Source organism: Equus przewalskii, unplaced genomic scaffold (genome assembly GCF_037783145.1).
Source record: "Equus przewalskii isolate Varuska unplaced genomic scaffold, EquPr2 ChrUn-5, whole genome shotgun sequence".
Taxonomy (NCBI): domain Eukaryota; kingdom Metazoa; phylum Chordata; class Mammalia; order Perissodactyla; family Equidae; genus Equus; species Equus przewalskii.
In genome coordinates, this window is record NW_027228753.1 from 1 (window position 1) to 21,104 (window position 21,104).

At 52.5% G+C, this 21,104-nt stretch overlaps 2 protein-coding genes across 2 annotated transcripts; both read right to left on the reverse strand.

The window, feature by feature from the left end:
• Positions 1 to 3,554: 3,554 nt before the first annotated feature.
• LOC139081678 (palmitoyltransferase ZDHHC19-like) lies at positions 3,555 to 12,807 on the reverse strand. The gene is made up of 9 exons (XM_070608199.1): positions 12,557 to 12,807; positions 12,087 to 12,208; positions 11,409 to 11,548; positions 10,467 to 10,639; positions 10,251 to 10,356; positions 4,785 to 4,870; positions 4,373 to 4,571; positions 3,942 to 4,002; positions 3,555 to 3,764 (listed from the first exon to the last, which is right to left on the reverse strand). The coding sequence occupies exons 1-8, from the start codon at positions 12,673 to 12,675 to the stop codon at positions 3,973 to 3,975; spliced, it is 975 nt and encodes a 324-aa protein (XP_070464300.1). The 5' UTR covers positions 12,676 to 12,807; the 3' UTR covers positions 3,555 to 3,764; positions 3,942 to 3,972.
• A 1,449-nt stretch (positions 12,808 to 14,256) lies between these two features.
• Positions 14,257 to 20,663, reverse strand: LOC139081682 (uncharacterized). The gene is made up of 4 exons (XM_070608223.1): positions 20,582 to 20,663; positions 19,112 to 19,695; positions 15,910 to 16,077; positions 14,257 to 14,558 (listed from the first exon to the last, which is right to left on the reverse strand). Exons 1-4 carry the CDS (start codon positions 20,661 to 20,663, stop codon positions 14,502 to 14,504), a joined length of 891 nt encoding a protein of 296 aa, XP_070464324.1. The 3' UTR covers positions 14,257 to 14,501.
• Positions 20,664 to 21,104: the final 441 nt, after the last annotated feature.

Here is a 21,104-nt window from a genome sequence, read left to right on the forward strand (position 1 = left end):
GACAACTGGGAGAAAACATTTGCAAATCATCTATCTGACAAGAGTTTAGTCTCCAAAATATATCAAGAATACGTACAAGCCCTCAAAAACACAACATGAAAACTGATCAAAAATTGGGCAGAGGATTTGAACATTTTTCAAGGAAGATACACAGATGACCAGCAGACAGGAAAAGGTGTTCAACATCACTACTTAGGACAGAAATGCAAATCAAACTACCATCAGATATCACCGTACCCTGGTCCAAAAGGCTATAATTACCAAGACAAAAAAGGATAAATGTTGGAGAGGATGTGGAGAAAAGGGAATCCTCATAGACTGCTGCTGGGATTACAAACTGGTGCAGCCACTATGGAAAAGAGCATGAAGATTTCCCAAAAAATTAAAAATAGAAATACCATCTTACCCAGCAGTCCCACTACAGGGTGTTTATCCAAAGAACATGAAATCAACGTTCCAAAGAGATTTAGGCACCCTGATGTTCATTACAGCGTTACTCAGAAGAGGGACGACGTGAAGCGACCCAAGTACCCTTCTAAAGATGAATGGATGAAGACAACGAGGTGTGTATATACAACGGACTACGACTCAGCCGCATAAAAGAGAAAATCATCCCATTTGCCACAGCATGGATGGACCTTCAGGGTATGACGGTAAGCGAAATAAGACACACAGAGAAAGACAAATATTGGATGATTTCACTCATCTGTGGAAGATCAACAAACACATGGACAAAAAAGCACACATTAGTGGTGACCAGAGGGGAAGGGGGCTGGAAGGGAACAAAAGGGGTAGAAGGGCACATGTAGACGGTGACAGATAAAAATTAGAGTAGTGGTAGTGAGCACGGTGAAGCGTATACAGAAACTGATACATAGTAACGGACGCTCGGAATCACACAATGTTATAAACCATTGTGAACTCAATAAAATAATTGAAAAATTAGTAAAACTAGATACCCTGCAGGCTAGTTAGACACACAAAGTGCCTTGATTGAGTCCCTTTGCTTATCATGGCAAATGATTATTTTCAAAGTTTCCATCAGAATGAGTCCTCTTTCGTAACTGCATAAATCACATCAGTTATGAGGGCCATGACTGAAGTGTCACTTTCGGAAGGAAATTTCATTTATTAGCTATGACTAGCTCACAACTAGGGAACAAGAACTATCCTTCAGAAGTGGAAAAATCCTAAATTTTCCTCCTAGGAAAACGGTAGCTGCCCCTGGCTTACTTGAGAACACCTCTCCCCCCTCAGTGGGCGAGGATCCTCGAGGGGCGTGTGTGGGAATCAAGGGCAGGTTAGCATGAATGGGGAGGAGCTGGAAAGGGAAGGCGGAGGCAGCTCAGCTGAGGCCTCCAGCCTGGCACTAGAGAATCTCTGGGGATGGGGGCAGCGCTCAGCGGAGAGGGTGTGGGGGAGTCAGAGGAGGGGGTGGGCTAGGGCCCTCTTAGCCCTCGAGGGGCGGAGGAGGCTGAATGAAGGGGATTTCCTAAAGAAATCCTAGAACTCTCTGGTGGGAGGGACCACAAAGAGCCAGAATCAACATCCCAGAGCAGGAGGGGTCATGGCCACCTATCAGCGTCAGAGGAAAGTTACGTCCTTGCCCGGTGGGGCAACTGAGACACAGGCTGTTGGGGGACATGACTGACACGTGGATGAGGACTTGGAAGGGCTGGCCTGAGGCTGGGTGAGTCCCCCTTATAGCAGGAGGCAGGGAAGCAGTCGATGCCATCCTGATGACCAGGCACCCGGCTCTGAACCAGGCAGGGCAGTGGAGGGGTGGGCAGCAGGGCAGGGCGGGACTAGGGGTCCCAGACCCTGGGGGACCCTGGGGTTCTCAGCCTCCTGCAGAGCACGGCCTCCAGCAGCTGAGACTCCTACAGCCAGCCCTTTCATGAACATCAACCTCCCGGCCCTGTCCCAGGGTCCTGGATCCTCCTCCCATGGAGCTCAGGCACAGACACCCCCAGGACACCTTTTGGGAGTGGGCCTGAGCACCTCTTCTCTGTGGTGGGCAGCCTGGGCTGCGCTGTGCCTCGGAACACACACACAGGAGGCCCACACAGATTTGGGCACCACACAGTACACCTGGGGTCGGGGGCTCAAAAGGTCTCGTGTCCTCCCTGTGTCTCATGCGCCCATGGACTTCGGGCTTCCCAGACAGATGAGGCTGCTTTAGCAGGACTCAGAAATGCAGGCCCCCAGAAGTTTCAATGTGGCAACAGAAGCCATTTAAAGAGGCCACGATTGGGCTGCCTTTCTGTATGTCAGGAAGATCCTACAGCCCTCCCCAGAACCCAGGGTCAACCCTGAGGTCAGCAGGATGAGAGCTGAGAAAATGCTTGCACCCCAAGGGAGCTTCAGACCGGGGAGACCCTGACCCCAACGCAAAGGGGACACGGGAGAGCTGGAGTCCCTGGGGTTCAGCCCAGAGAGCCAGAACAAGAGGCATGGGTGAGGCTGGGCCAGACACAGAGGGGACCAGAGTCCACCACGGGCCAGGGTGGGGAAGAGGAGGGAGGGGCAGCTGGCGGGGTAAATTATCTGGAGACCTGGAGCCACGTCCTGACACAGAGGTGACCCACCTCCCCCAGGTGGGGCTACGGTCCCAAGGATGAGCTCCTGCCCACACACAAACACGCACACCACAGACACACACACATCACGCCTGCCTTGCCTCTGCCGACATCCTTCCTTGTTCCCCCCACCCACTTCCCGGAGCAGGGTGCCAGGAGAGGATGCCATCTCATCCTCTAGGAGGAGCTTGAAACTCCAGGGTGGCAAGATCACACGGATGATGAGTTCAACATTCATCTGCCTATGTAACCACAGTTGGTCTGGCAACCCAAGTGATATGGCTGAGTGTAAATGTCACCACAACCTGCCGACAGGGACCATGGTGGCACCCAGCACCCACCACTCACTCATCAGCTTTCCAGCAGATGCCCCATTTCCCATACAGGGTCACCCTGGCCACGAGGAGCCACAGTTTGATGTACTGCCCTCTCCCTGCCCCCTAAGGCCAGCAAGAGCACAGAGCTGAGGGCACTCCAAGGACAGGACGTGAAAAGAGCGCTGACTCCTCAGAGGAGGAGCTAGGAGGGTGTGAAAGAACGGTCCAAAGATGCAGGTGGACGGTGATGGGCAACACGCGGACTCCACCTCCCGAGGGATGAGGCCCTGAGGGCCCCCTCCTCGCCTGAGGGCCAGCCCCAAGCTACCCAGGAGGCTCCATGCTGCACTGCCAGAGCAGGCCACTCTGGGGCATTGGCAGCGTGGTGCCCTCTTCAGGCAGCAGAGGGCATGGAGGCCAGGTGAGGCTTCCCTGGGAGGACATCCAGGCACTGCTGGGTTTTCTCTTCCATCATCACCCCCAGCTCTGCTGTGGTTGTTAGGGTTGCCCATTTTAAGGATGAGAAAAATGTTGCGTGTCTTGCCAAGGAACGGAAAGCCACTTTACCTTGGTCCCTTCCTCCCAGGGTCTTTGTCTGAGCCCCAAATGCCCCATGTCCCCCAGCTCCGTGGAATCTGGTGTATATGAGTTAAGGCAGTTGGAGGAGGCAGGAAGAGGTATTCAATGGGTTTTAGGTATCCAGCATTCACCAGCGGAGTAGGCAGGACAGGACACAAGAGCCTCCACGCGGATAGAGGAGTGAGGTTCAGGTGTCGACTCTGGCATCTCCAGCAAAATGGCGAGAGCAGACCAAGGCTGATTTGCGGCCTCATGGAGCAGGGAAACATGGGCCAGCCGGCGGGACACTCTAAATGCAGAGTGGACGAGGCGGCTTACCCAGGCTCAGCCGGGCCCCATGGCCCACCAGCTGGGAGGAGACTGTTCAAGATGCCACCCCCCACACACAGAGCATGGGTGTGGGCTGCCACCACAGAATGCCACTGCAGGGGCCCTTGGCTCGTGGGCTTGGGAATTCACCATCCACCCTCGATTCCCATGGTTGACTTCCACACGGTTCATACACTCAGCTCCAGATTAAAAGTTGCCTTGAAAGAAAGGAAAAACGGTCCCCCCAAAAATGAGAAACCACTGGACCACCTTCATGCTGACCTGGACCAGGCCAAGGGAGGTGCCAGGGCCAGGCCAACCACGCAGGTTGTGGTGTGGCTTTTCCCTTTGTGTCTCCAGGATCCGCCCATGATCTGAGGCCTGTGACTCTATCTTCCCAGCGCTCCTGGGACTACAAGCCCCCTCCCTCAGAGCTCTCAGTGCTCCAGCTTCAGGGCCACCACCATGCAAGCTCCCCACATCCGCACCATCTAGATGCCCATCACACACACAGGCACAGGCAGCTGCACTTGTCATGCACACACACACACACGCACACACGCGCACACAAACACACAGACACCTCACCTCCTGGAGATCTGCAGGATCTCGACTCCTCCTGGGGAGCCGTCCTGTGTGCAGAGACCACCAGGATGTGGGGCGAGCCCCTGGCCCGGGGACGGCTGGAGGACTGGGCCCAGAGGGGCCTCTCGAGCAGTGCAGGGTCTGCATGGGCACCCACTCAGGCCCCACCGCGCTCTGTAGCCCAACGGCTTCGGCCATGTACCTGGGGAGCACAAGCCAGATGGAAGGGGTCGCAACCCTCCAGGCCTGGTCCCCCTCAGCTTGGGGAGCACAAAGCACCAGCTCGTCCGTGCAGGGGAGCTGGGGCCCGTCGCATCCAGGCTGCCGGGCCCTCTGCCCCATTTCTCGGATGAGAATCCCAGCTTCACCCCACCAGCCTCAGGGTCACCACTGGGACTCTGCTGTGCCAACTCACTTGGGTCCTCGTGGCGCAAAAATTGTGAAACACCAGTTTCTGGCACAGCCAAGGTCGAAAGGGTTGTTTAGATGCAGGTATTGGTACTGGAGGGGGCAAGGGGAGGAAGAAGAGCTCAGATCCAGCAGGACCGGGACGGCCACCACCACTCCCCACCCTGAGCCCGTCAGCTCAGCCCAGGGCTGCAGCAAGACCCCAAGGGACAGAAGCCGCGAGTGTCAGCCAAGGCCTCCCCCAACCCACGTCCGAGTAGCTCTCTCCAGGCCACCCCTGGCGCTGCACCCCGTCTCCTGCCGTCTCAGGGATCCTCCCCTCACCCGGCACCCCCTTGGCAGCCTCCTCCCCTCTCTGCCTCCTTTGGCCACACACATCCTCCTGCCGCCTCTTTCAAAACACACTATCACATCGACCCGTTTGCTACGAAACTGCTCCAAGACACGTCCACCCCCCGCTGCCCCTTCTCTGCTTTCCCAGCTCTCAGTTATTCTCACACTTGTGCCTTCACTGAATTTCACTCTCTGGAAGGGCAGTTGGCTGGGGCCCAATCATACTTCTCCTAACCACACTCACATGGCCCTGGACATCTGGGCGCCACGTCCTGAGCACCCAGTGCAGGAAAGGTGAGGCCCAAAGGTCAAGTCCTTGCCTGGACACTGCTGACCAGGCTCTGCTCCTCCCTGCCCTCCACCCATCGACCTAGCTCCGACCTCCTCCGCAGGGCAGGCCCAGTCTCACCCCGAATACAAGAGCCCCGGCTACAAAATGTCTGTCACGACCAAAAGTGTCCCAGGAGCACCTCTGCTCATCGCCAGCTCGCATTGAGCCCTGCCCCTGTCACAAAGGTGTTGATCTTCAGAACTATACTCCTGCAAAAGGAGCCAGGACTCCATGCAGGACAGCTGAGCCCTGGGGCAGGAAAAGTCAAGAGGGCTCCAGAAGTTCCCATGGTTGCCATATAGCAACACTAAGCACTGGGAGAGTTTGAGTCCTGCCTTCTTGAAGGTGTTGAAAGCATTTAAGGGACACTAAATGGTGAACAGAGTTAGGGGAAATTTACTATCAAAATTTCAAATGTAGAGCAATCCATTTTGATGTCTGAGATGTATACGCAGCAGAGGAGAACGTTGCTTGCTCGGTGCTTAAAGGAGTGATAACTGTTGGATGGATTCACGAGGACTGACTAAGAGCTAGCGGACCTGCCCCTTCCCACAGGGGACCAATCAGCCGTGAATGGAACCCACAGCTCCGAGCTCCCACACTGTCCTCTCTCACTGGCTCCAGCCCTGTGTCTCCTGCCCCAACTGTGAGTCTCAAATGTCCTCACGGTCCGCAGGACCAAAACCAAGGTGGGCATCTCGTTGCCCCATCTCCTGCCACCTCCCTGCGGCCTCTGCTCTGGCGCCTTCTTCCCCAGGGCTTAGCGCTCCAGGATTCTCTCTCTCTCTCCCCTTCTATCCCAGAGCCTTATGCACTCCTTTGTCTGCAGTTTCACTCGTTAGCTTACAAATATTTGGGGCCTCAACAACCTTCCAGACATCAGTGGGGACTGAGGACACCCCACAAACAATAGAGCCAACTGTGACCTGCAGGGAGAGGAGGGCAGCTGGGGAGGGAGAGCAGCAGAGAGAGGGGATGAGAGCGAAGAGCAGGCAAACCAGGCCAAGACTCCAGGGTGCAGGCAGAGGAGCAGCAGCCAGGAAAGCAGGGGGAGCCGGGCCTGAGGGGCCGGGCACGGCCACGGCAGGCGCCCTCAGCCTCAGGTGGGGGCTGAGTGCAGCCCGGAAACTTCCGTCTGAGGACCGCACACTAGATTTGGCCACCTGGAGGGCGCAGAATCAGCGTGACAGTGAGGACAGAGGCTGAAGTGGGCTGAGGAAGGTGCAGAATGGCACTCATGAGCACAGACAACCCTCTCAGGAACTACGGCTGTGCTGAGGGGAGAGTAGGACATGTGGAGCGGAGGACGGTGATGTGATTGGAGGTTTGCTTTGTTTTGAAGATGAGAGAGACGTGAACATGCGTAAACGATGATGGGAAGGAACAGTAACAATAACGACGACGTATAGGACACTTACTTATATCAGCCGCTGTGCTACGTGTCTTACCCAAAGTAACCCACTCGACCTCCTTTTACAGATGGGGAAACTGAGGCACCAAGTGAATAAGTCACATGCCCAAACTCTCCCTGCTGCTATGCTGTGCAGCCGTGATTTCAATTTACGTGGACTGGCTCCAGAGCCCTTGCTATATCAACCACTAAGCAAGCGGCCCAGCAGAAGTGGTGGTCAGGGGAGGCAGGTGGGAAGGAAATGAAGTGGAGGTGTGTGAGGAACACCTGAGTGGGTTCTGCAGGTGATGGGGAAGAGTGCCTGGTGAATGTCAAAGAGAAGACCACATTTCCGTTTCTCAAGGCTGGAGAGCCTGGATGGGAGACCCCCATTCTGAGCAGTGGAGGGAGGGCAGGCCTATGGCCTGACCTAGGACTGAAGAAGCACAGGATGTGCAAAGGGACAGTGCTGCCCAAGAGAGGCTGAAATGATGGACTGAATGTGGAGAGGGAAGACAGGCTGACCACAGGGAGCTGGTGAGTCAGGGCTGAGCAGACGACGCACAGGTGAGCTGGCAAACAAATATGGGTGGATGGAGGGATGGAGTGGTGACTGGAAGGATGAGAGGTGGTGGGCAGAGAGGATTCCTCCATCCTTTCAGCTGTCTCAATGTCACCAGGCCCCCCTCACCAACGTGGCCCACTACAGTCTTTCTAAAACTGCATGGAGTCAGGCCATAGTCCTGCCGCAGGAAACCCACGGCAAGGATGTTCACTTTGACCCCTCCAACTCAACACCGGACTAGAGGTCCAAGACACTGTAGTCAGAAAAGGAAAAAATAAAGACATGCTTATCGGAAAGGAAGAAATGAAACTGCTCTAACCCAGAGATGACGTGTTTTTCTACGTGGGATCAACAAAAAAGCTTTGAGAGCTCATAAGAGACTCTAGCAAAACTGCAAGATCCCAGTCCGATAGAGAAAATTCCATTGTGGTTTCTTATAATAATAAACAAATGGAAAAGAAATTTGAAAAACTTTAGAGTAACACAAAAACCCGTGAAGTACTCAGAAAAAACCCAACACAATGTATGCAAGATCTATACTAGAAACTGCAAAAACACTCATGAAGGAAATCAGGGATGACCTAAATACATGGAGAGGAATCCCGCGTTCATGGATTCAAAACACAATGTTGTGAAATGGTTCAATTTCCAAATTGGTCTATGGGTTCCACGCAATCCAAATGAAAAGCTCAGCAAACATTTTTATAGAAATTCACAAGTTGATTCTAAAAATTATAAAGACAATCAAAGGAACTAGGACAGCCAAAGGCACTTTGAAAAAGAAGGAAAAAGTTGGAGGCCTCATATTGAGTGATTTCGAGACTTAATAGAAAGTTACTAATGAAGCCAGTGTGGCATCGGCCAAAGAAGAGAGGGTTCAGAAAGACACCCAAACCTATAGAGTCAATTGGTTTTTGACAAATGTGCAAAGGCAACTCCATGGGAAAAGGATGGTCTTTTCAACAAAAGGTGGTGGCACAACCCATACGCAAAAAAAATAAATCTCAACTCATATCTTGCATCAGATACAAAATTTAAGCTGAAATGATTCAGAGGCCTACCAGAAAATCTACAACTAGAAAACTTCTTGAAGAAAACATATGAGAATATCTTGGGGATGTCTGCTTAGGCAACGATTGTTGAATTACAACACCAAAGACACAATCCTTAAAAGAAAAGCTGATATGACACTTCACCAAGTCGAAAACTTCTGATCTTTGAAAGACGCTGTAAAGAAAATGACATGACAAGCCACAGTCTGCGAAAAAATATTTGCAAAACACATATCTGAGTCCAGGATACAGACAGAACTCTTAAAACTCAATAAGAAGAAAACAACACAATTTTTCTGAATGGGCAAAAGATTGGAACAGACACAAATCACAGATAGACGGTCGGCAAACGAGAACACGAGAAGATGCTCAGCATCATCAGTCATTAGGAACACGCAGACACAACCACAACGAGATACCACCACACATTCGTTAGATGAAAGTAAGGAAACAAAACACAGAAGACCTGACGACGCCAAACGACAGTGAAAGTGGAGAAACGCCTGGAATTCTCATACGTTGCTTGTGGGAATGCCAAATGGTACAGGCATTTTGGAAGACAATTGGGCAGTGGCTTACAAAGGGAAACATTCCGGTACCATACAACCCAGCAAGGCCGCCTTTAAGGATTTATCAACAAAGAAGTGGAAACATGTCCAGGGGCCTGTACACGAATGTTTAGAACCACATTTCATGATCACCAGAAACTGGAAACCACCAAAATAGCCTTCAACTGGCAAATGGATCAACAAGGCATGCATAGGTATATCCATAGGATGGAATAGTACACAGCAAGAAAAGGAAGAACCTCCTCATATAGGCAACACCACGGATGAATCTTGAATAAATTTTGCTACGTGAAACACAGCAGACTCAAAAGTCTGTGAATTCCATTTACAGGAGGTTCGGGAAAGAGAAACACTATGGGGATAGTACAACTCAGTGGTTGCCAGGGGCAGCAGGTATGTAGACATATTGACTGCAAAAGACCGTCAGAGAATTTGGGGGCTGACGGAACTGTTCTGAATTTGAATTATGGTCGTGGTTACAGGACTGTCTGTGCTTGCCCACACTCATAGAATCGGGTGCTTAAAAAAGGTGAATTTTACCGTATGTCAGAAAAAAAAAAAAGGAGTCCTGCCGTGGCTCCCAGGTTCCTGGTCCCAAGACTCAATTTCTCCACCTGACGTTCCGAGCCTTTTCCGTCTGGCCAGTGCCAAGGAGGCCACTTCATTTCCCATCCACTTTCTGCTCCATTTACAACTGTCTCGTCACCATCTCGTCAACAGTCCGCACACTTTCGGGCATCCCTGCCTTTTGGCAAGCTGTGCCCCTCACCTGCAATGCCCTCCCCTCTGCCCTCGCCCACCCAAAACCTCTCCACCGCGGTCCTCTCTGAACTCTCCGTTCCCTCTCTGAGTCTGTGCTGCACAGAGCGGTCAGGCCCCTCTCTCAGTGTTCACCAGCCTCTGGCGGGAGTTATTCTGACTTCAGGCTCCTCATCACCACCAGCACAGGATGGAGCCTTACTCACCACTGCGCACAGCGCTCAAAATACTGCATGCGCGACCTGGCACACAGGAGGCCCTGGACGCAGGGCACCCAGTCGGGAGAGTGACACTGAGCCCCAGTGGAGGCACCACAGGAGCTGAATCAGGGTCTGAAGGGCTAAGGAGGCACCTTCGAGGGAGGGCAGGCCATGAGGACCAGGGCGGTGGAGGAAGAGTGGAAGTTGCGGAGGTCCGGGAGGGACAAGGGGACCGCCCACAGCCCGGTGTCCTGGCTCCCCCGGGCCCACATACCTTGCCCTCGTGGGAGCGCTCAGCCTTGCTAACCGACCAGGCCTTGATGAGCAGCAGCACGAAGAGAGGCACCAGGAAGCCGGCGGCGGGTACAGCCACCACGATGCTGCGCTGGAGCTAAGGAGCCGCGCCTTGAACCCTGCCCCCTGCCCCCACACCTGGGCTCTCCCAGCCCTCCTCCTCTCACCCAAAGTGGGCCCCCAGCCTGGTGGATACGTGATGATCTTGTCCAGACCGTAGGGCAGGTGGGTCGTGCGCACCAGGACCATCACACAGGCGACCAGCACGGCGAGAGTGTATAGACACAGGGACAGGACCAGCAGCAGGTAAAGCCGGTAATTGCGGTGCCCGACACAGTTATTCACCCACCTGTTGTGGTGGTCAAAGTCCTGGGCGAGAGTGAGAGGGGGCGCCCTCCAGATCCTGACCGTGGCCCAGCCTCCAACGCCCCTAAACCTGAGGCACAATGTCGCTAGCGCTGGCGTTTCTGTGGTGAGAGCGCTTTCGGGCTCTGTGGCTCAAGGTCACTTGACACGAGGCCTCTAGAGACAAGGCGCGCCTAGCCTTCTGTGGGACACTTCCTGCTGTACCCTCAGCAGGACCTCTGTTTTGACATCCACTGAATGAGAGTAAGAATGACACAGCCCCCCGCACCCCCCAGCCTCTCTGGGTTGTAAGCAGGAGAGAAGACAGCACATTTGTAAACCTTGGCAGGCTAGACACAGGAGAGACAAGCTCTCAGAATCCAGAAGATTGTCGGGCCTGGAGCCCCAGAAGAGGACAGGCGGATCTCCCCAGGCCAGATCTGCAGCCGGCCATAGGCCCCCTGGGCATCTAGTGTCAGTGAGGCCTGGGGTAGGACACGGGTGCCTTTCCTCCCCCTGGCCTGACAGGGCAAGCATAGATGTGGATGCACCTGTGCCTGTCAGCACCTGGGTGGGCAAGGGCCAGCCTCCCAGGACAGCAGCAGGCACAGACGCAGTGACCTGCATGAGTGACCAAGAGTGCCTGGGAGTTACTGCCACCCTTGGCCTTTTGTAGTCCTGGTAGTGTTTTCACACCTGCCACGGGCACCCGGAGTCAATGGGCCTCTTGGCCCAAGCCGAGTTCAGGGCAGGGCTGGGAGGGGGCAGGGGGGCAGATGAGAGGGGTGCTCACCTCCACACAAATGTTGCACCGGGGGCAGTGGTGGGTCCGGGGCGGGCGGTGGAAGCGGCACTTTGGGCACCACTGCAGGTGGAAGGCCATGTGGTTCACCCACACCACAGGCATCATCATGGGGTCCAGTTCGTTGGAGCCTGGCATGGGAAGAGGATTGGGCAGCAGCAGGAGCCCTTCCATCACTCTGCTGCTGGCAGGGGTGGGGGCAGCCCCGCAGCATCACACGGCTCCAGGAAGGGTGGGGAGGAGCTGGGCATGGGAATCACCGGTCCCCACTCGGCTGGCTGACCGAACTGGGAGACGCTGGCAGCCCAAGGGAAGGTAATTTGCAGCCAGAGGAGCTCTGTTAGGACGCAGGCCTTCGCAACTGGGACTGATGCTTTCAGGAGTGTGTGCAGTGGGAAGGAAGAAGAGAACTGAGTGGTTGTCAATACCGGGCTTCTCTCCCTGGTCTGCCCCGCCCTCCCCTCCAGGGTAACTGGAAACCTCCAGAATTCTCTTTCCCACATCTTGGCGGATTGGGTCAGGAAGCAAAGAAGCAGGGCCCACGCAGGTGAGGAGGGGGGAGAAGGGGTCTTGAGGCCCGGGAGGGGAGTGGGGAGCACGTTAGGAATCATCCGTGCAGGCAGGAGCCTTTCGGCTGCTACCTCCTTCTCCCAGGGGCCGAGAACTCACCTTGATGTAGGATGCCAGGGTCTGACCCATTGAGGGCGATGAGACTGCAGAAGCTGAGTACGAAGAGGGGGCCCGTGACAATAGGATAGACCCACTCGCCGTTCTGGAGCAGCCATCTGCAACTGAGACCAGAGCAGGACTCAGCCCTGATCTGCGGGAGGCCCTGAGCTCCCCCCAGGACTCAGTCCACCTGGTCAGGACTCACAGACCTTCAAGCCTGCCATCAATATCCAGGCTAGTGACAGATCCATAGAAGCTCCACCAGATGTCACCCAACACGACCCACCACCACCAGCTCCCAGGGGCACCAAGCACTCTATGCCTCGGTGCCTTTGCGCGTTCAGGTCCCTCTGCCTACAATAGCCTCCCTTCCATGGCCCCTCTTCTGCACTTCCCCTGCTCCATGTTATCATCATCTCTTTTTCTTTCTGTGTCTGTCAGAAACCTGCCGGCCTGTGTGGGAGACTCACGGGAAAGCAAAGAACAGGCCACTCAGGACAAGCAGCATCACTGCGCTGAGGGCGGCACACAGGCTCGGGATCATCCAGGGAAGCAGGCCCTGAGGTCGGCCAGCCCGCGAGAGCGGCATGGCGGCACCTCCAGCGCCCACAGGCGCCCTCGCCAACACTGGCTCCAGGAGCCCTATCTCCAAAGCGGTCGCTCAAGAGATAGTGAGCTCCCAAGCTACGGCCCAGGGTAGAAGGCACGAGTCCCAGTGTGATGTCACAGAAGCTGAGAATGTGAGCGAGGGGCTCTGCAGCCTGTGACCGGCGCCTCCAACGGCAACGCCCCCCACCCCCTCATGCTGGGGACGGAGAGGTCCTGCCCCCGCCAGGTTGGCTTCGAGACCCCAGGAGAGTTTCGAAGCACATGGGGAGAAGGGGCTGATTCCAATCGCCCTTTCGGGGGAAGTGCTGATCGAAGCAAACCGTGCTCATTGCTCACTCTGTCTCCAGTTTTTCCTTTCTGCTCTCATGAAATTCCACTTTGGGGTTGGGGCAGTGAAATAATCTCCCAGCTTCCCTCGTTTCCAGGCTTCTCTTGACAAAAGTTGGGTCAATGAGATTTAAGTGGATCTCTGTGGTTTCTAGAAAAGCTTCTAGCTCCCTGATCAGAGGGGAAAAGGACACCGTTGGCACAGCTCTGTTCCTTCTTCCTGTCTTGAACCTAGATGTGCTGGCCGGGAGTGCCCTCTTGGGCCCATTAGGCAACAAGTCAACACGCTACACAGACACCCTTTGATGACAGTCTTGACACTGCCCCGATCTAGAACTGCCTCCCTCTGAGCTGCTTATGAGGGGACAAAATCACTGGCTTCTCTGTGACATGCAGCTGACAGTTGTCATTCGTTTCAGCCACTGAGCACCTGAACCCCTCTATGTCTGGAAGAGTCCCCCAACTGTGAGTCACAGCTCCAACAGACCTGTGACTCAGGGGCCGCCAGTCAGCTTCAGACCTGCCACCACCACCCGACTGCGGGGTCTGTGCTGAGAGGCAGCCCCTGCACACATTTTCCGAACTCCGTGTTGACACGCAGTGGCCGTTTATCTGATAGCAGCTTACTGTCAGCTTCTCCTCCTATCCCAATTTATTTTCCACGAAAGCAAGAGTCCTGCCCTATGTTTCTTTTCAGATACTCAGTAATCGGGACTCTCTTGCTTATGCAATTGACTTTGCCGTTAGCAGTAACAGTCCCATTTCACAATGCTTCATTCGAGTTAATTAGAAAAACACAGCAAAATGTTTCCGTTTCTCCTGTGATTTGCCAGTAAAACTCACTCACAGAACACATTATTAACCACCAGCTTTCAAAACAAAATGTTGAAGTTATTCTGTTAAATGCCCCCTAGAAGAAACAGGGACGTGAAGTACGGCATTCCTAATCTCTGGAGCAGAAGATGTCACATCTTTAAAGGGATGACAGGTTCACGATCAGACAGGCAGAGACTCTTCTCGGAGCCTTTGGTCACTAAATCTCAATTTCTTGTGCACACTTCTATGGGAGGGTGACATCTGTAGTTGGTTGAGCTTTGTAAAAGAATGAACAGACTGTCTAAATTTACCAGTGAAAGATTCGCACGCTGGTTCAAGATGTCCTGGTTCGTGACCGTTAGAAATGATTAAATATTGTGAATTGACATGGAGACAAATGATCAAATATTAACAAAGATTAAAAGTCATCAAATTTATTGAAAATCTCAGTACGAACAGTATATTCCTTATATATTCCAGTGATTTGAAGCACTTCACTTTTTAATGTCATATTTATTTGTCTAATAACTGAAGTATATCTCATTAGGATTACTGAAATTTCAAAATAATCTCAAAGGTGTTGCAGTTGCTTATCGGTGTATTTCTTGTTTATAGCCAATTTTGCTTTTTCTGTATCTTCTTTCTAATTATTATTTAGGTACTTCAAGTTAAGGTGAAGTAACCTGGATGTGGATGCTGCCATCTCTCAACGGGGTCTTTCTAAAAGACACAAAAAATTTCACAAGAAAATCATAACTTTGTAGCATGCAACTTTTTACTAACTATTCTTATATACCCTATTTCACATGATCATCACACCACTCTTGGATGTTACGTATTACGATAAAAGCCTGAGCGTCTCGCCACTGTTTTCTATGACAAGGTTCAACTCAGAAATAAGAGAAAACTCTCCTTCCTAACAGCTCAGAGAAAGTAAAGCATAAAATCTTTTATAGGCAAGGAAGAGATTCAAAATCACTCTATTGACTGCGTAATTAATCAGACTTCAATATGTGCTAAGAATCTCAAATATGCTTAGCATGGTACTAACCTGAAGGGATAAAAAGTCAGAAAAGACAAATTCCTTTCTTCAAGGTTCTCATGATCTAGTCAGGAATCATCAACAAGGACAAAAGTAAGGAAGAAAACAAATGATTGAAAACTTAGAACATTAGATTGAAAGGCGTGATGAAGATGTAAAAATAAAAAGGGATTTGGGCCAATGTTTCTTAGAACGAGGGAGTATTTTTTCACCAAGTTTTGAGGTAGGAAGGAATGGGATAAGTTTTGTCCATGGTCAATCAATACTGTTATTGTTATTATTACTTATTTCACAAATGTGAATATTTCGTTTTCCTTTCAGGGAACACGTTATTGAGTGTTGAAATACTTACCACTTAACTTGTGTGCTCCATACGGCTCCAGCTATTTACAGAAAGAATAATAACTTTTCCAAATGGATGTATGGTTAATCTTATTTATTTTATTTTTGGCTGAGGAAGATTGGCCCTGAGCTAACATCTCTTACCAATCTTCTTCTTTTTGCTTGAGGAAGATGGTCCCTGAGCTAACATCTGTGCCAATCTTCCTCCATTTTGTATCTGGGACACCGGCACAGCATGGCTCAATGAGTGGTGCATAGGTCTGCACCCAGATCCGAACCTGCAAACCCCAGGCCGCTGAAGCAGAGCGCACAAATTTAACCACTATGCCACCGGGCCGGCCCTAAATAGAGAAATAGCAACTTTTCAAAATAGAGCTACAGTTACTCTTCTTCTTTCAATAAATCATTTGTGAATTGACAGGAATGTTTCCCAAGGAGCAGATGTCATCAAAGCATGAGATCTCCCAGACACAACAGGAAAGTTCAGAGTCACATTTGTTTTGCCCAAAATCATGAAGCTATAACAAACCATCTGAAGACATATTAACACTCATTAAACCAGCACCAAATGGAATGTTGTCCCCTCCAGACTGGGAAGTTGATATTCCGAATATTTCATAAGATTGGGGAGGATTTAACCTAAGAACTCTGTAAAAGCAGTCAACACAAGCTGGGCCACAGACATACCTGCCAATTCCAGAAGACATCTTCAGAAACACTTTCAGGTCTGTGATAAACCTTATGGTAGTTCACAAGTGCCCATGCAATGGAAAGAGAACACAGTATGAAGAATAAGAAGTAGGCATCATGAAACGGCCTGTCTTCATTTAACTGCAACCCCAAACAACGTATTTCCTAGATTTGGAAAAGAAAAGATGTGAGAGTAAGCCAGCTCAGTGACTCCAGTTTAAACCCATACCCTATCACTGGAAACAGTACATGTGCTTCCTCTGCCTTTGTAATTGTTTATATTCCTGACCTTCTCTGCCAGCAAAAACAATTCCCAGTCCCACCCTTACCGACCCTCCCCACACACACAAAAAGAGATTAAATATTCAGTTCATCTTTGCGCATTTTTCTCATGAAAAACTAGAAATCAAAATTCATTAAAGGCAATTCTACAAGAAGGCAAAAGAAAAGCCACAGAATTCTTTATCTCCCTTTTACCCTTAGTTTCTGCTCATGTTGATTCTAGTCTGCTGAGAATTCCAAAACACTCTGCATTGCCCCAGTGTTTCTTGGTCTCCCTTCTCAGAGACTCAGCAGGAAAGTGACAGGCGTCACAGCATTAGTCCTACGAAGGGAGCGGACAACAGAGTCTTGGAAAGGGAAACCAGTGGTGGTCAAACAGGAAGTCATTTTTGAGGGATTCAGGTCATGAAAGCAGTAAAGTAGACTAAGGAAATCGTTACTGAGCTCAGGAAATTTTCTCAACACAGCCGTGGGGTTACCATTTGACAAAATATGTTTCTTTGGTTTTCATTTTTCCTCTAGAAACGTTATTAAAGCCACTAACAATTCCCATAAGGTACAATAAGAACTGTATAAATATAGATGATTAATATCATGTCCATGTGATTCACGGCCTACAGACTCGATGGCACATATGCATCCTCAACCACTGATCCCGTTTAAATTTGTGAGTGTTCTTCCCCTACAAATGATAATGTACAGATACAGCATCAAAATGATCTTAGAAAGCTCGTCCCTTTCAGTGAGGTCACGGAAAGTGGCCTGAAGTCCCTGAAAGTTGCTCCACATGCAGCTAAAACAGTGCCGGTCTCGGCTTTGCCCCTCACCAGCTTGTACTTGCACACATCAATTCACACTTTGACATCTCATTCCCATCTCTAAAATGAGAACAACTGCTTTGTCCACTCCCCTAACCATCAATACTATTTTCAAAAGTTATAATTCTTGGTTAAGATTGCAAGGGCCAGAGGAGGACGTCACCCATTTCTAACTCTGGCTGTCTGCCTTTTTCCATCCAGCAAAAAGGAATGAACACCTTGTGTAGTATGGTTGGGCATGTTAATCGTGATAACGTACAAAGCCCATGGGATGCACTAAGTGTTAGAGAAATATCCCTTCCCTTCTCCACCAATTTTCCATTTCATAAATGGGCAAATTCCATTTGAAATGTTGGCAATCCAGATCAGTACCGTCTTATTGTCTCTAGGCTACCGCTTGATCCTATTCTTCTCTCTTCCCACATCACCTTCCTGTATATCCTGGCCTTTCTCTTCCAAGAACCAAGGTCTTTTCCCATCTCCCTGACCGGGACCATCACTTTGTAGTCTGTTAGCAGTGGCTCCTCTGGCCAGCTTTAGCTCATCAGGCAAGCCTCAGCGACTCCGAGGCTGGACAGAGTTACAGCAATATGTGGGGCTGGGGCTGCTGACTTCCAATCCCGACTCTTCCTGGTCATCCTCCCCGCTGTCTGGCCTCGGAGCTGGAGAAGGGAAGGCGGCACTGGAGTAATGACATGTGGCTCTCTCCTTTCCCCACCCTTCATAGTTTTCTGTCCACGTGCGGAACCCAGAAGGCTCTGACCACACTTGCCCTGGCGGTTGCCATGGTTACACAATAGCAGCACCAGACCCAGAAGGGGGCTCATCTCCTCTCCTCTACCTCCCTCTCAACGTTTTCCTGCCCGTTAGGGAGCCCCCCCCCCCCCCCCCCCACACGCATAGTCACAGAAGAACCCTTTCCAGGTAAACTTGAGACTTAAAGTAACCCTCTGGGAGGAGTTTGGGTGGAAAACGAAGAGTCCTCGTGGAGACACCTGCCTTTTATTATGGGTTCCCTAGGGGTTAAAAGGCGGCAAGTCCGCCTGTCTAGCTCGGGTCTCCGTGGCGCTGCACCCGGGACCTCCCGGCCGCAGTGGCGGGGCGCGCGCCGCCGTCCAGGGCTCTGGACTGCAGGCTGCAGCGAGACGCCGCGGCTCGGCCTCCAGTCAAGTCCCCTCCGCGCGCTGGCACCGAGGCAGAGCACCTCCGTCCCCGAGGCTGAGCACAAGTCCGGAGAGCAGGAGAACTGGCCAGGCTGGCCCAGTAACACGTCCCCTCGGGTCGCGGCGGCAGCGGGCCGGGAGGGAACACCCGGGGCTCCAATTCACAGCCGGATCGAATCCAGGCTTTTCCTGAGCGAGCCAAGCCCAGGCTGCCAAGGGATGCCCCGCTCGGGGAGCGCGCGTTTGCAGGCACCGCGCTTCCCTGCCAGCCAGCGCCTGGCTGCCACCCGACGCCAACTTTCCCCTCGGGCTCTGGAAGGAAGGACGCACGCTGCGTGCAGCCGGAGAGCCACGATTCCCGCCCCAAGCAAAAGGCGTCGCCCATGCCTCCCCAAAAGCACCACAACCAAACTAGCAGCCGGGTCTCCCCGTGCCCTTCTGCGGCCCACCCGGAAAGTGGCGAGCGAGGGCGCAGATGCCCTCGGCCGGGTCCTCCGCACACTGTCTGCGCCGAGACTTCGCCGAATGAACCTGCAGCCAGCAGAAGCCGGGGGGCTAGTGCAAACGCGCTGCCCGCCGCCTCCGCTGCGCCTGCGCGAGGGCGAGGGCGAGCGAAGCTCCTGGGTGCGCGAGGAGGCAAACCGCTAGCCGGCCGGCCGCCGGGCTCCGGCGGGGGCGGGGAGGGGGTGGGATCGCGCCCCGCCGCCACGCTGGCCCGCCGCCCCTTGGCGCACCGACCCCGCCTGGGCCCTGGCGCAGCCCCTCCGTCAGCTCCGGGGCCCTTTCTCCGTCCCAGGACGATTCCTTATCCACCAGCCGCTCCGCATCCTCACTTCGGACCCACAGCCACCCCTAAATTCCGTCACCTCTGCTTACCGCCGCGGTCCCCAGCGCGCCCTCCCACTGGAATCGCAGGTGACCTGAAACCAGCCTTACCTGCCGCCAACTCCTCACTCCCGCTCTCTCAGCCTGCTGTCTCTTCAGGGCCAGAGGAAGGGGATGCGGGCTGGGGGCGTGCGAGCGGCGACCCGGGCGCCGGCGCGAGTCCTCGGAGCCGCCGGCGGCCCTGGCGGAGAGCGGAGGCTGCGCCGCCGAGGCCGGGCCTGGAGCCAGGGTCGCTGCGGCCCCCGAGCGAGCGCCGCGCCAGCCAGGCGGCGCGCCAGGCCCCAGCTGGAGCTTCGGGGAGGCGAGGCTGGCGCGGAGAGGCGCGCTCCTAGAGGAAGGGCGCCTCTGAAGTTTGTGGGGTGACCGCAACAGCTGTCCGGGGAGACACTGAGTCTTTCTAAAAAAGGGGATGCTCCAAACGCCTCTCCCCTTCCGATCTCCTCCCCCAGCCCTCGCCCCCCGCCGGCGTGCGCCAGCCCTCCTGGGCGTGCTGCTAGAAAGCCATCTCTGCTGGTGCGGCCACAGCGCAGATCCCAGACAGCTCCTGGCGCGCCGACGGGTGTTCCTCTGGACAGGGCACTCTGTCTCTAAAGAATCCTCTGCTGTTTGAGCCTGCGCCCGGATGACTTTAGGACCTGTTTATTCGATACCATCAAGTCTCTAAGGACCTGCGGAAAAAAACGGGACAGTGTCCTACAAATTTTAAGCCTCAAATAAAGTAAGTAGATTCCAGTAAATAAAACCCCGGTCCACTGTGACTGGCCTTGAAAGAGCAGACAGGGGGGATGAGCGCCAGAGATCAGCGCTCCATTAAGGGGCTGGCACCGAGGAAGGAACAAACGGGAAAGAAAGAAAAACATACCAAGATGTAAGTCTTCTTTCCTCTTTCCCTCATACCAGGCCAACAAGGATATGTCTTAGGAGGTTTCCTTTGTTGGTTTGTGCATCCTTTGGTAAGGCAACAGGAAACTCGGAAGTTTATGGGGACCAGAGTGGATCCACATTTTGAGGAGCCTGCAGCTTGGACAATTTGGAGATGGGATCCTCTTAAAATTATGCAGAAATAGCTTAATTTTACAGATTTTTACAAAAACATATGACCACGTGCATTCATTGTCAGGCCGCCCTCAGGGTCATGGAAAGGGCCTGGGCAAGGGATGAGTCCTGAAGCTTGGGCCTTATCAGCTGCATCGTAAATCCTTTTGTCGTTGGAACTCTAGGTCTGTAGTCACACACCTTGCACTTGCTAGTCCAAAACATAAAGCTGACTTGAGATGGAGTTGTAGGAACAACGCAGCCCCGGGGTCCTGCATTTGTGAGCTTGGTTTAAGAGCACAGCTTCTAAAGCCCCGGAGCGCCCTTGGCGAATGAGAAGGGGTGTTTTGGTTTGGGGGTAGTGAGCAGACAATGGCTACAGTGGAAGAGCTGCAAGTGGGGAGGAGACTCCTCACTCAGCCTCCCCTCAGCAGCAGAGAGCTCAGGGCCACAGACACGAAACGAGTCCTTTTAATTCACAGGTACTTGGTGGCAGAGCCAGCCTCAGGAGGGACTCAAGTTTTCCAACTCTGACCGAGGTTCTTTCCCGTATCTCATGCTGCCCCATCTCTGTGACTTTGGTTTTGACCGTCAACCAACCAAACTCATAATTTTCCTCTTTGCATACAAGAAAATTGAAGGCCCTATAGATTATTAGAACCTATAGCAACTTTTTTTCCTCAATGCTTCATAGTTAATGTTCTACCACTCATTTTTCAATTAATCGTATCCTTGATGTGCTTATTGCATTTTTCTGTATTTTTATATGGTTTTTATTCGTTTATGCCATTGCCTCTCAATGCAAATTGCAAGCTCAGTGTGAGGACAAAATACCTTCTTTGTCTCTCACAGCATAGTTTAGCTTTTTGCATATGGTGCATTCGTAATGAGTAGTTTTTGATCCTTAAAAACTCCCTATCTATGAATTTTCTAATAATTCTGTCACTTTATTGGCCAGAATATTGTGTTTAACTAGAATTGTGGTTAACTCTAGGTTAACATACTCCAA